General features: G+C 45.1%; 1 protein-coding gene across 3 annotated transcripts; it reads right to left on the bottom strand.

Moving 5' to 3' along the window:
- Positions 1–325: 325 nt before the first annotated feature.
- On the bottom strand, positions 326–12021 carry wdr47a (WD repeat domain 47a). Of its 3 annotated transcripts, none has more exons than XM_085388166.1 (17): positions 11820–12021; positions 10518–10687; positions 10077–10160; positions 9840–9924; positions 8309–8440; positions 8023–8199; positions 7425–7936; positions 7170–7287; positions 5307–5488; positions 3546–3791; positions 3389–3452; positions 2837–2994; positions 2298–2467; positions 2039–2209; positions 1807–1938; positions 1431–1649; positions 326–666 (listed from the first exon to the last, which is right to left on the bottom strand). In XM_085388166.1, exons 2-17 carry the CDS (start codon positions 10673–10675, stop codon positions 524–526), a joined length of 2751 nt encoding a protein of 916 aa, XP_085244292.1. In that variant the 5' UTR covers positions 10676–10687; positions 11820–12021; the 3' UTR covers positions 326–523. The 3 variants fall into 3 exon arrangements, with proteins under 3 accessions (XP_085244292.1, XP_085244293.1, XP_085244294.1); XM_085388167.1 differs by having other exon boundaries at positions 11836–12021; XM_085388168.1 differs by lacking the exon at positions 11820–12021 and adding an exon at positions 11589–11756.
- Positions 12022–12641: the final 620 nt, after the last annotated feature.

Below are 12641 nucleotides of genomic sequence, written 5' to 3'. Positions count from 1 at the left end.
TTAAAAAAAGGACCATTTTTTGATTTTTTGTTTTTTGTTATGGAAACTGAGAACTCAAGGAAGGCACCATCATGAACAAAGCACTCCTGTCCTGTCTCTCCTACTCATCCCTTTAGGAAAAAGGACATGCAGCAACTGATTGGTGTGAGCAGAGAGCAAAAACGCAGGGCGAATTACAGGACGAAGAACGACGAAGAATCCTGCAGTTTTACTCCTCAGTGTGGTGATCAAGAAAGGAGAACATGCAACAAGTGTGCTTTTGATGTGTCCCAGGTGTGAGTCCCATTTGCTTTACTACAGACAGGAGGGAAAGGCTTGTTCACCAGTTTGTGTACCTATGAGTGTGTGTGTGTGTGTGTGTGTGTGTGTGTGTGTGTGTGTGTGTGTGTGTGTGTGTAAGGGTGGGTCAGTGTTTACAATGCAGAGGAGCAGTAATATTTTAGGGGAATGTGTCAGATAGAAACAACTGGCTCTGTGTGTATGTGTGTGTGTGTGTGTGTGTGCGCATACAAGTGTGTGTGTGTTATGGATTGTGTGTCCAAAGTGTGACAGTGCGATCAGCAGAGGATGAGAGGAAGGACAGGTCTTGTGTGTGCCATCGGCACTGGATCACTTTGTCACCGTGTTCTCCCACCACGGTCAGAGGCAGCTGTTTGGTCAGGTCACCTAGAGAGACGGAGGAGGAGGCAGAAAACCATCAGACACGCGCTAACATGTGGCCTCAAATATATACATACACTCTTAAATCTTTTAATATGTGGTGTTAAAGGATCTGCGACATCTTAACTAGCTGCCCACATGGACAAACCAAACTCTTTACCGTCACACGAGACAAAGATTGTTATTTGGCCACAGTGACAAGAGGTGCAGTATATTTGGAGGCGTTCAACCCTAAGAACACTGTACCAGCTGTCAAACATGCTGGTGGTAGCATCCTGCTCTGGGTTGTTTAATGTTGGGACATTGCACAAAATGAATGGAATAATGATAAAGGAGTATTACCTCCAAATTCTTCCAACTTCACCTCGAATCTACAGCTCAATGGTTAAAACTTGGACACGTCCAAATGTGATGCACCTATGATGTAACTCAGTCCCCTCTAGTGGCAGACCTGGAGCCAATCTCACAATCATCCTTTTAATTTATATTTTATTTAAGGAGGTGGGGAAACCTTCTATAAAACAGGCATACTTATCATCATCATTATAATTATTATTATTACAATTACTTCTGATTATTAAGACTCAAAAGATTGTTTTTTCCCCCAGATGTTAGTGATCAAACAAGAGTGGCTTTTTAATGAAACATTTTTAAACTTTGTTTGAAGTGATTCTATTGAATTAAGTGCTGTTACAGATGTTTTAACTATTGTAGCTACACCACATCATATCCAGATGCAACCACTGTATGCGCTCTGAAGGTAGACATACCTTGGAGGTTGGTGACCACAACCTTTGTGTCATAGGAACCAGTGAGCAGGTAGTGCGCTCCAGGGGAAAACCTAACGGACCGAACGTCACTGGTGTGCGGCCGGTACACCTGGACGATGCGTCCTCCTCTGATGTCATACAGCATGCATGCGCTATCTTCCTGTCCTGTTGCTAGGAGACGGCCACTAGGATCAACTGCGACTGAGGCAACAGGACTCCCTGTGTAGTAAAGAAGGGGTGTAGTTGTATGAACTGTCATTATTTTCAAATCGAGAACAACAGAACCAATGATAACATTTACTATTTCTGGTATCTTGGCTCACAATTCCCAAACACTTGCTATATTAAGAGGTGAAACACATGATGCGAGCCAAACCTGAGCCATGGAAAGCAGTTCCCACTACCCGCACACAGCTGGGCACTCTGAGGTCCCAGAAACGCACCGTCTTATCTTGAGAGCCGGAAGCGATCATCCAGCCTCCCCACGTGTACAGAGACAGGATGTGTCCTGAAGAGAGATTACACATTGTCCACTTTCAGCATCATCCTTACTCTCTCTGACTTCCACTTTGATTTGTGCTGGACAGATGGAGGGATGGAGCAGTTACCTGTATGTCCACTGAGGGCGTGCAGACCCTGTCCTCTCTGGCAGTCTGTGGTGTAGATGTTACAGTCTCCGGCCCCGGCACTGATCAAGATGGCTCCTCCACTTTCAGGCCCCTCCATGAAGGCCAGGTCTCTTATGGTACCGTCATGCATACTAAACTCCAGGTCTGGGCCTAGGATGCACAAAAATAAACAAAAATGAGAACACTGGCAATGCCACAAACGGGACGACCACCACACATTCACGCTGAGGACACTTACCTGTGGCGTTGCACGTTTCTGCGCTGAAAGGCAGCACTTTGACATATTTGTCATTGGAGCCTGTAGCCAGCAGCTGCCCACAGTGGCTCCAGGCCACACAGTAGATGGACCCTTTGTGGTGTTTGTTCCTCTTAAAGCGAACCACCGGCTGCTTTGTTGGACTTGAACCACTGAGGAGAGGAAAAGGTGGTCAGCTACTGTATGCAGAGATGAAAATAAACAGTTACTGGTTTGAACTTTCCAACTATTTACACACTAACTTTAACTAATATGGAAGAGAGGTTTATAAGCTAACTGACAGATCAGTGACCACATGGCAACCACCAGTCGCTAGGGAAAAATGTGTATTGCACATCTAGTTGCTGGCTGTTATGTGGTCATTAAAAGGTACTAAAAAGTCTACTTTTCACTCATATTTTAAAGGATCAGAAACAAAAAGATGGGTTTTAACAGAGATGTGATGGATCATACTAAACAAAAAAAAATGGAAAAGAGAACATCTGTTAACATTTAACATTCACTTTTTTGATTTTTGTTACCTCGTGTCGAGCGTCTCTGGATAAGCGCACACGCGTAACGTTTTGGAGTTGGAGCCCACAGCGTACAGCGCTCCAGACGGGTGAAAGGCAACGGCTCGAATAGCCTGAGTGTCTTCCAAAGAATGCACCGGTACAAACAGGCTTTTTGGTTTGTCACCCTGAAAACACGCCATATACGAAAAACACACATTAGCAATGAGATTACAGCACCGTAATCTCATCTGATCTTCTCTACCCTATGACATGCATACTGCTGTGACATCACTGCCATTCAGATAAAACTGTTATAATCCGCTTAGCCAAATTAGCATTACACTGGATCATTTTAAAGTACAATGTAAACAACAGAGAATGTGCTGAACTTTAAAATCACACCACACAAGGTCAGAGCTAAACTAAGGGTAACACCTGAGTAACAACCTGAAACTGATTATTAACACCAGGTCTATCATAACTGTTATTTCTAATGACGGCTGTCATTCTGCTGTCACCGTGTGTGTGTGTGTGTGTGTGTGTGTGTGTGTGTGTGTGTGTGTGTGTGTCCGTCCCTACCTCTTTAATTCGGGATAAAGAGCCTGGAGAGTCACCTTGTTGGCCTCCTTTTGGTTTTTGCCCACTGTAAAAAACAAACAAACAAACAAAAAACAGGGGCCAGTAATTCAACAAGCAGGTTTAAAAAACAAAAACAAACAAAAGCAAACTCACAAACCTCATTGTGGCGACAGGGGACTCATTTGGAGGCGGCACAGGCCGACCCCCTACGGTGCGTTGCGGGGTGCTGCTGAGCACCCCTCCCCCTTGGGTCCGGCTCTGCTCGGGGGTTACAGACGGAGGGTTGTTATTGTCCTCGGAGGCGGGCGTGTTCCCGTTGCCATTACACTGCTGCGTCAGAGATTTTACCTCTTCTCCCAAATTCTCCATCCCCACGTTGAGCTCTTCCAGCTTCTGGATGGACCTGCAACAACCAAACACACGAGTTCTGTCTCCAAAGAGGCAACTTGTTTTCTTCTTTCTACTAAAGACTTGTACCTGCAGGCCGACAGCCTGGTTAGAACTACAAAGGAAAACTCAAATATTAATGTAATTATTCACAGCTAGCCTTGTGAATAATGGAGAGTGCTACGTAGACTGGGAGAGGGAGGATGGGGAGGATGGGGAGGATGTCTCTGAGGGCAAATCAAAGAGCTTTTGTCCCGCTAGAAGAAAAAAAAACAAAAAACTATTTTGTCACCTCATTTTTAATCACTGAGCTGAAGCTAACTGAAGTGGTTTTGTGGTTAGAGAACATACAGTAAAAATATACATATAACATAATGCTACTGCAGTTTTGAGAGGAAACTGTGTCTAATATTGTGTACAACACAAACACACATGAGGTGGTGGTCCCATGTGTTATGTTGTAGCTGATTAGAGCAGATGGTGCAGTATAGACAGGAGGGGGTGTGCCATGCAAGCGAATCCACATGGGACTCGTCGTTTTTAAGAGCCTTAATATGTTAACCTTTTCTGACAGCTGCTCCTCTGCTGTTATACGACGGTCAATGTCATGCAGGCTTCACTTCAGCAAGCTGTCCCACAACTACCATGACAAGTGCGCCATACGACTGAACAGCTGTCTGTACCATATTTCCCCGAACTGTGAGATGAAGTCTCATTTTGGGGATCTGGACCATTCTCCCCAGTTTAAGCTACTGCATTGCACTGTTGGTACAACCCAACCCTTCACGTGTTTACAGTGAAACATCTGCAGGGCTATATATATAGCTGCTGGATGAGATTAAATGAATAAATCAACTGCATATAACAAGAAATAACAAGAATTCAGTTTTTAAAATGCTTTGGTTATGCAGTCTACAGACAGATATCTGTATATGAATAAGAAGAATCTGCAAGCAAGCAAAATTTTTAGTATTGGAAGCTTTCTGGTTTCCATTTATCATCTGTTAGGCTCTAATGACCGATAACATTTGAAGGTTTTGGTCATGTGCAGGCATAAAGTCGAGCTAAAGGCAGACTGCATTTGCTCAAATTCAAACTTGACTAATGCTTAATGGAGAATCTGCTTTATTAACTTTTATCACTTTATCCACATTTGAAAACAATGGCCGGCAGACTAAACAGGAAGTCTTGGCCTGAATATCCAAAAACCCAACAGGAAGCCCTGAAAATCAGGCCGTTACCTGCGGAGGCTGAGTCAGCAGTTTAGCTGACTCAGCTGACTTGATACAAAAAAGCAGGACGGGACTTTAGAATAAGAAAGTTTTTGTGAATGAAAGGATGAGCTTCAACAAATAAAAGATCTTGTAAACAGCATGATTATAGTGCTGAAGTAGACGCCACCCGTCCATGTCTATGTGTCTGCTTTGGTTTCTTTGTGTGAACCACACCTCTGGCTGAATGTGCAAACAGAGAACGCACATTCCTCATCTTGCAAAGAGCATTTAAGTCATTTCGTTCGCTGCGTTCGTACCTGTTGAGGAACTTCTCTGTGAGGCTGTGCTGCATGTCGCTGGGCGGGGGCTCCTGCTGGACCCCTCCCTCCAGCAACATCTGCTGGTACATCTGCCTCTGCTGCTGCTTCTGCTCCAGGTGCTGCTGCACGCGGAGGCGCTGGCGATAAAACTCCTCATACTTCTCTGTTGAGTCACGAAGCTGGGAATGAAGCATAAATATTTAATATTAGAAGCACATTATTTATACCTTTCTTTTTATTGAGCTGCATCATGTTGCACACAATTGAAGGGATAACCTGTAAAACATGGTGTTGCAACTAACCATGAAATCAAAATGTGTTTCCACCAGACCTGACCCGGCCTGCCGTCGCAGAGGATCACCATAATGAAGTTTACAGGATGATGGTGGCTTTGATGAAGCTACTCATCAACCGTGACTTTCTTCTACTGCTTCATTCATTTTAAAGGTTCAGTTCAATGTGAAATCAGATTTCCATTCAGATTGTTTCACTGTGAATTGCACAGTTTTGTAGATCAGCTGATGTCACAGATGTCTGCCTTCTCAAGTACACTGAATTTGTGAAGACTATGCAGCGATGCGCTCCAGAAATCATGACCTCTGACTGAAAAGGTCACTGAGATTCTAGGGTATGAATCTGAAGATCCTAGGTCGCCTCATCCTTGAGTTACCGTATTCACAAACTTGGGTGATTACGCCCCCCGCCCAGTAAGGTGACAATAATACACCAGCAGCCTTTAACAGCTGAGGAGTAAAAGAAAAAAAAACTTTCAAGAAAAAAATGAAATCACAAAACTTGTTGAGAGCAGTTTGATCTAAAAACTAGTAACCGGGTCGAAATATCAGCCAAAAACAAATTACTTTTTTTGACATGTACTTTCCATTATATTCAACATAATGCATCTCTACAGTGGACATCCAAACTCACGCAGAAACAATGCAAACTGTTCTAATGTAACGCTTTAAAAGAAAAAGCTGCACAAACCAAGCCACACCAGGCAGCTTCAACACTGCTCAAAGGCAGAAGTGTGATCATGTGACCCCTGCTCCGCGCCAGTTCAGGTATCAGCGGAGGAAGGAGGGGTCAGACAGGGAGCTGAGGACAGATCATTTCCCCCCTCTGTCCTCTGCTTCCTGTCCTCGCAATCTGATGGGAACAGACCTACCGGGTGTTGGGGGGGAGGACAGAGACGCTGGCATCGCGCCAGCTTGGAAAAGGGACAGAGAACAGAGAGGAAGAGAGGGCAGGGACGTGACTGTGAGATCACAGAGGTCCCAAAGTCTGCTTCTGTTTCTGGCCTCTTTGTGTGTCTCCAAGGTGACGGGGAAGGCAGAGGAAAGCACCAGCTTCACACTGAGCTGCACAAGAGGCCCCAGAATAGAAACCATGTGACAGACAGACACAGATACTGTGTTCACGATGTGTTTACGGGCAACACGAGGGCACTGATGAATCATTTTTGTGGCTGTGCTCCTAGGCTCTCGAGCCACATGTCCCCACTGACCCCGGATCATGACCTGGATCCACCAGCCTCATTGGTTACACAAAGCAATCGTTACAGAGCATATTATTAATGTTTAAATAGCTAGTGATGACTTTAGAAAGCATAATACAAATGTGTATGTACGATTTCCTTAATGCACTCTCATCCACACTAGATAACAAAACCTGGGCTGCCAATCAGAAGTGAAGAAAGACTAAAATACCAAATACAGACTAATCGGAACTGGTACTGTAGGCAACACCCATTAACGAAAGAAAACAATTAGGGAAGCTTAATAAAACACAGCACTTGTTTGGAAATGTGTTCGCATGCAACAGGCCTAACCAGTTCAAAAAGCAAAAGTCGCTGATGTTTACCTCATTCCTGTCAGCAGAACCAGCTGACGGAGCGTCTTCGCCCGGAGCTGAGGCAGGACGCGTGTTCTGGGCTCCAGCTGAGCCCATCATCTTATCCACAGGTGTGTCTGTCCTCGACCTTCACCGAGAAAACACAAACCCCAGAAAATCAATCAAATAAATCAACATCAATAATGGATCTTGCTCCCTTTTTGTATCTCTAGGAAAAGATTTAGAGACAGGAAATCTGTTTAAGCTCCAAATCTAAGCTCTTACGTTTCAGGGGATTCCTCAAAGATGCTGTGGCAGTCGGAGCTCTCCATCATGAGACTCCTGCTCAAGCTCTGCCCTCCTGCTCCCGGGTAGTGAAAGTTGGCAAACGAGTGGGACATCGGAGAGACCCCTTTACCCGGCGCTATTTCCCCTGCGCTCGCTCGCTTATCCTGGCCGGAGAGCCCGTAGGACAGCCCGTCCAGCGCTGGGTTCAAGGAGCGCGACATGTAGGTGTCAGCGGACTGCGGGCGGCGAAGGGGGGAGGAGGGGTATGGCGACAGTTTGCTGATGAGCGGGGTGAGGAGATCAGAGTAGCCAGTCTTAGCAGGCTTGACCAAGCGGTCTATGTGGATGTTGAGCTGCTTCTGTTCGAAGGCGCAGGAGAAGACAGTCTGGGCGAGGTTCTGCATCCAGGAGAGCAGCGACAGGTCCAGGTCGTCGCAGCCGTTACCGCACAGCATGTCGACGCCCAGGAGGACCTCGCTCTCTGTGATCTCCTCGCCCGTCGCTTTGCTCTGCACATAAGCGTCCGAGAAAGACCGGTTAGAGGCACAAACTCACTCAGGCCGCAGTCTTTACGTTAAATTTTAGCGTTTCACACCTGGCAGAACTCGACACAGCACTCATAGAGGACTCCCTTGAGAAGCAGCTGAAATAGTCGATCCCTGCTGGCCTTGAATCCAGCCTCACTCAGCTTCCTGTCTGCGGGGATGAACTCGGCCACCATGGTGCAGGCCTCCTCGAAACACTGAACTCTGGCCGTGCTCGGGTTCCAGTCCTGAGGGGACGCCAACAGAGAAATGAGACACAAAAGAAAATACATAGACAGTTTCCTCCTGCTGCTTCGATATTATGCAAGTCTTATTCTGTAACAGCAGACTGCGTGCCTTGAACTCAGCATGATTTGTGAGGCGAGGGAGTGTGAGGAGCAGACACAGCTTGCTGTAGTCGTCTTTAGACGGACAGAACTCCTCCAGGGCGTGGAGGCATTTGACAGCTTCCTGCATGGTGAACTCCAGCTGAAAACACATGAAATATATATTTTTATGTAACAGATGATCAAGGAGACGATTCCTCTAAAAAACAGAATCAATCTTCTCTCAAAGAGCACACTATTGTTTTGGTTTTTGCCCTCTCGCACTGCCACGCGCTGAAAAATCACCACCAGCACACAATCAGGCCCGTTACACAAGTAATACACACCCCCAGCTACAATATTAACTGTGAGCATGCTCACTAGTACACGATATGCACAGATGTCCAAAGAAGTGTGAGCTAATCCAGTTTAACAGGACACGATGGCTCCGACAAAGCATCACAGGCAGCATCCACAACTACATCATGTTACAGCAGACTCACAGCTAGTCTAATTTGAGAGGATAGATGGAGTTTTCATGCAAGTCTGGTTGTCTGATTATACAAAATAGTGTGTGTCTGACTTCAAATTATTAGCAATTAGGACTAACAGAGAAATTAGAATCATCTCTCATATGAATCTTTTATAGCCTCAGCAGGGGAGTTTATGACAATGTGAATATTTTATTATGTACATATTATTTCTGCAAAACATTTAAAAAGGCTCTGAAAGTTAAATATGTCTGGACTCTTTTGGTCTGGTACATGTAATAACCCATCTATTACCAAGAAATCCAGCCATTATTTTCCTTTTACCCAATCCAGCTGTCACTGGGCAAAACGTGGGGTACTCACTGGACAGGCTGCCAGTCCATCGCAGGGTTAACACATCGAGACAGACCACCATTCATGCTCTCATTTGTAACTACGACCTATTAACCAAACATGATGTCGGAGGAAGCCGAGGTACCCACACAACCACAGGGAGAACATGCAAACGCCACATAGAAAGCCCCCGGCCGGCGAAGTCAAACCCCGAACGTTCTTGCTGGGGGGCAACAGTGCTAACCACTGTACCACCGTAGCATTAGCCTATAAAGTATGTGTTCCTGATCCTTGTTCCTAATGCTGTCCTACTGGTGTACGCGATCCAGAACAAGGAGGGAGAAAACAGTCATAATCAGCTGTCACAGGTGGACAGATGATCTTTGTTAAGTGTTTTATCCACAACAGCAAACAACTTCATCAAAGGAGCAAATAAAGAGCTTAATCCAGATAACCTCTGACCGCAGTGTGGCCATCAGTCACTCCTTAAATGTCAGTGCTGCCACCATTAAACACAGACCCACACACATAACCCACCCACTTATAAGCAGAGAGCTTTTAAGCAGACTTCCACGGTTTCCTTTTCAAACAATACACATTACAAACAGTTTTTACCTGTTTTTATCTTGACAGTGGCCCACCTTGTTCACAGCCTAACAACACGTGACTGCTATAAAGGTTGGAAATTCAGGTTTTGTTTGGCAGGTTTTGATGACAGTCTTTAGTTTTCTGACTTACGTGCTGTGGCTCGTCTTCTGCAGACATGGCGTTATTCACACACAGAGCCTCCAGAAACTTCTGCTTGAGGATGATGTAACGAAACCTGGTGGCAAAATTCAGTCCTTTTACTATTTTTACATACACTTAGGAAAACATTACATCGCCTGTTTGTTTTAGTTATCAGCGACAAAGTGTCAAATAGGTAAAATGAACTGAATATGTGAAAAGCTGCAATAAAAGAATAGGAAGCCTCACCTTTTTCTGTCAAACTTGTCCATGCACTCCAGAGGCTGAATGAACTGCAGGACCTCATCCCACTGCCCGTCGAGGACCAGTTGCCTGAAACAAAATATTTATGTGACCTATGAATGAGAAGACTCACGGTAACATAAGGGTTTTTTGAATATCTTGTGTTTACTACAACAAAATGACAGCGTATAACAGAAACTTGACACTATTTGGTGAACCACTAAAATGTATTTTAATACTCAGATTCAGCAGACTGGCTTACTTCCAAAGCAGCACTCAAACATCCAGTGTGGAGGTGCAGTGTTACACTATCCTCACCATAGAAGATGCCATCAGAAACACTAAACTTACTGGACTGACTGGAACAGTTTCCCATTGCTCCTACTTCACAGTAATTCTTACACACCTGTATCTAGTCTGTACAGAGTGACCACTGAGTTCACTTACCTGAGGAAGAGCATGTCATCTGAGTAGAGCCCGTTGATGACGCCGCTCTCTTTCTCCAGAGCGAGCATGCTGATGTGCAGCTTCCTGGAGTTGAGAAAGTCCAGGATCACCTTGATGATCTCCACCTCCTTCACATTTATGGTTTCCTCTGCTGTCATTGTGACGACGGGCTGCCAGTTACAGGATGAAAAAAAGCAAAACACAAATGATTAAAAAAATGTTGGGAGTGAAAACCATGGACAAAGTTAGAGGCAAGGCTGAGATGGTTTGGACATATGCAGAGGAGGGATCGTGGCTATATCGGACAAAGGAGGAAAACTACAGGATGTAGTGTAGTCATGGATATAGTAACTGAGGACATGCAGAGTAGGCGTGATAGAGGAGGATGGTGGCGACAGGATGAGATGGAGGAAGAGGAGCTGCTAAAGGGAGCAGGCAAAAGAAGAAGATTCATTCTCTTTGAAAAGAACAAATCTCACTGCTTTGGATATTATATTAACTGGATTCTGGGTAACACTGTCCACCTCCTGAGGATAAAATAGTAGGATTAGTTTTAATGCATCGCCAGGCACCGTGACTTCAGGATGAAACATGAAACTAATTTAGGGCCTTTTTTTAGCAGGCAAAACAAATGCAGAAGCTTGTAAAAAGTAGATTTTAAGACTGAGATTACAGGTTTGCATTAAGTCTTCCAAAAAAAACAAACAAACAAAAAAAAAACAGAGGTCATTGTGTGCCAGTCTGTGTAAATGTGTTAAACACGCTAAAACATACAAGCCAGGCAAAACAGAGGTTTGAAGTCAAAACATTAAGGTGCCGCCTCAGAGGTTGTGTTTACACTGGAGAAAACAGCACGTTATATGACTGTCGTGATACTATGTAGCCTCTGGTGTACTGATGGCTGTCTGTCGTCGAGATCGGAGAGATTTCATTTATAAAACTCCAGATAATCACAGCCAGGCACACAAACACACGCACGCACTGCAGTACCGCTAAGCTAGCCTGAGAGATGGCTAGCTAATAACACTGGCACTAAGCCACAAGTCAAACAGCATAAGAAGCTTAGGCTACTTGTTAGCTTTATATAGGTCCTGGATCCAGCCTCCGGATTATGGCAAAACCATCAAACAGCTAGTTAGTGACAGAGCTCATACAAAGCTGACTAATTTCACTGGCTGACTAGCTGCAGCCAGGCCGAGGGGAGAGAGGCATCATCCGCTAGTTAGCTGGGCGGGCGGGGTGCTCACTGACAGCGTCCCCACCGACCACAGTAACCCTCCGCCGTGCTGCCATTACCCTCACCTGTTTCTGAACATACAGGGGATGAAAACGCTGGCCCTCAACGCCGCTCCGTGTTGCCCACAGCCGCTGTCACGACGGTACCGGTGCGGTATTGTCAGCGCCGTTTGTTTCGGTGTCTGTCGGTCCCTCCCTCCTCCTCCTGGTCTCTGACGGTGTCCCCTCCTTGCTGGATGTTTCTCTGCGGTCTGTTTGTTGCCCAGCCAGCCTGCCTGCCTGTCTGCTGCCTGCAGGGGCACCGCCTCCACCCACCCATCCATCCATCCATCCACCCACCCAGCAAACAGCCAAACTTCACACAATCAGCAGCATTAAACAGTGTATTATAGAGATAATGGCATTTTGTGAAGGGAAGGTGTGCATACAGTGAGGCTTTTTTATTGTTGCCTTCTTGAACGTAAAGACACATATTTAAAGGAAAAAGAATAAATAAACCATGTGTGACCCCTTTAGTATACGGGACGTATCTATCTATAAAAAAAGATAATAATTTTAAAAAAAGAAATCAATCTATTAATTAAATTAATTACTTCAGTTAAGGCGGAAATTAACAGCATCTGCATTAAGATGATGTGTTTGAGGTCCTCTGGTGGTCTGTTTGTGCAACATGCATGACATGCAGTGCAGGTTGAGATGGCTTTCAAGATCAAGACAAGCTTTATTATCCCCGAGGGGGACATTTGATTTGTAGTCAGCAGCATAAATAACACACATAAAGTCACATAATTAAAAAACGTAATAGTCGTAGGAACAAATGAGAATTTAAATCGATTTTTTTCTGCACCGAGGGAAAAAATGCCTCCTCCCTGAAGATAACAGCTGATA

The sequence above is a fragment of the Rhamphochromis longiceps genome, linkage group LG18 (genome assembly GCF_057381845.1).
Source record: "Rhamphochromis longiceps isolate RC_006_pf linkage group LG18, R_longiceps_female_GT1.1, whole genome shotgun sequence".
In the NCBI taxonomy this organism is placed as follows: domain Eukaryota; kingdom Metazoa; phylum Chordata; class Actinopteri; order Cichliformes; family Cichlidae; genus Rhamphochromis; species Rhamphochromis longiceps.
This window is presented reverse-complemented; position numbering and strand designations above follow the sequence as displayed.

Coding starts and splice junctions, on each gene's coding strand:
- wdr47a (XM_085388166.1), bottom strand. CDS start 10,675: ATGACAGCAGAGGAAACCATAAATGTGAAGGAGGTGGAGATCATCAAG. Junction 7,288..7,424: donor TTTGAGGAATCCCCTGAAAC/GTAAGAGCTTAG, acceptor TTCTCGGTGAAG/GTCGAGGACAGACACACCTG. Junction 2,468..2,836: donor CCAGAGACGCTCGACACGAG/GTAACAAAAATC, acceptor TCCTCTCCTCAG/TGGTTCAAGTCCAACAAAGC.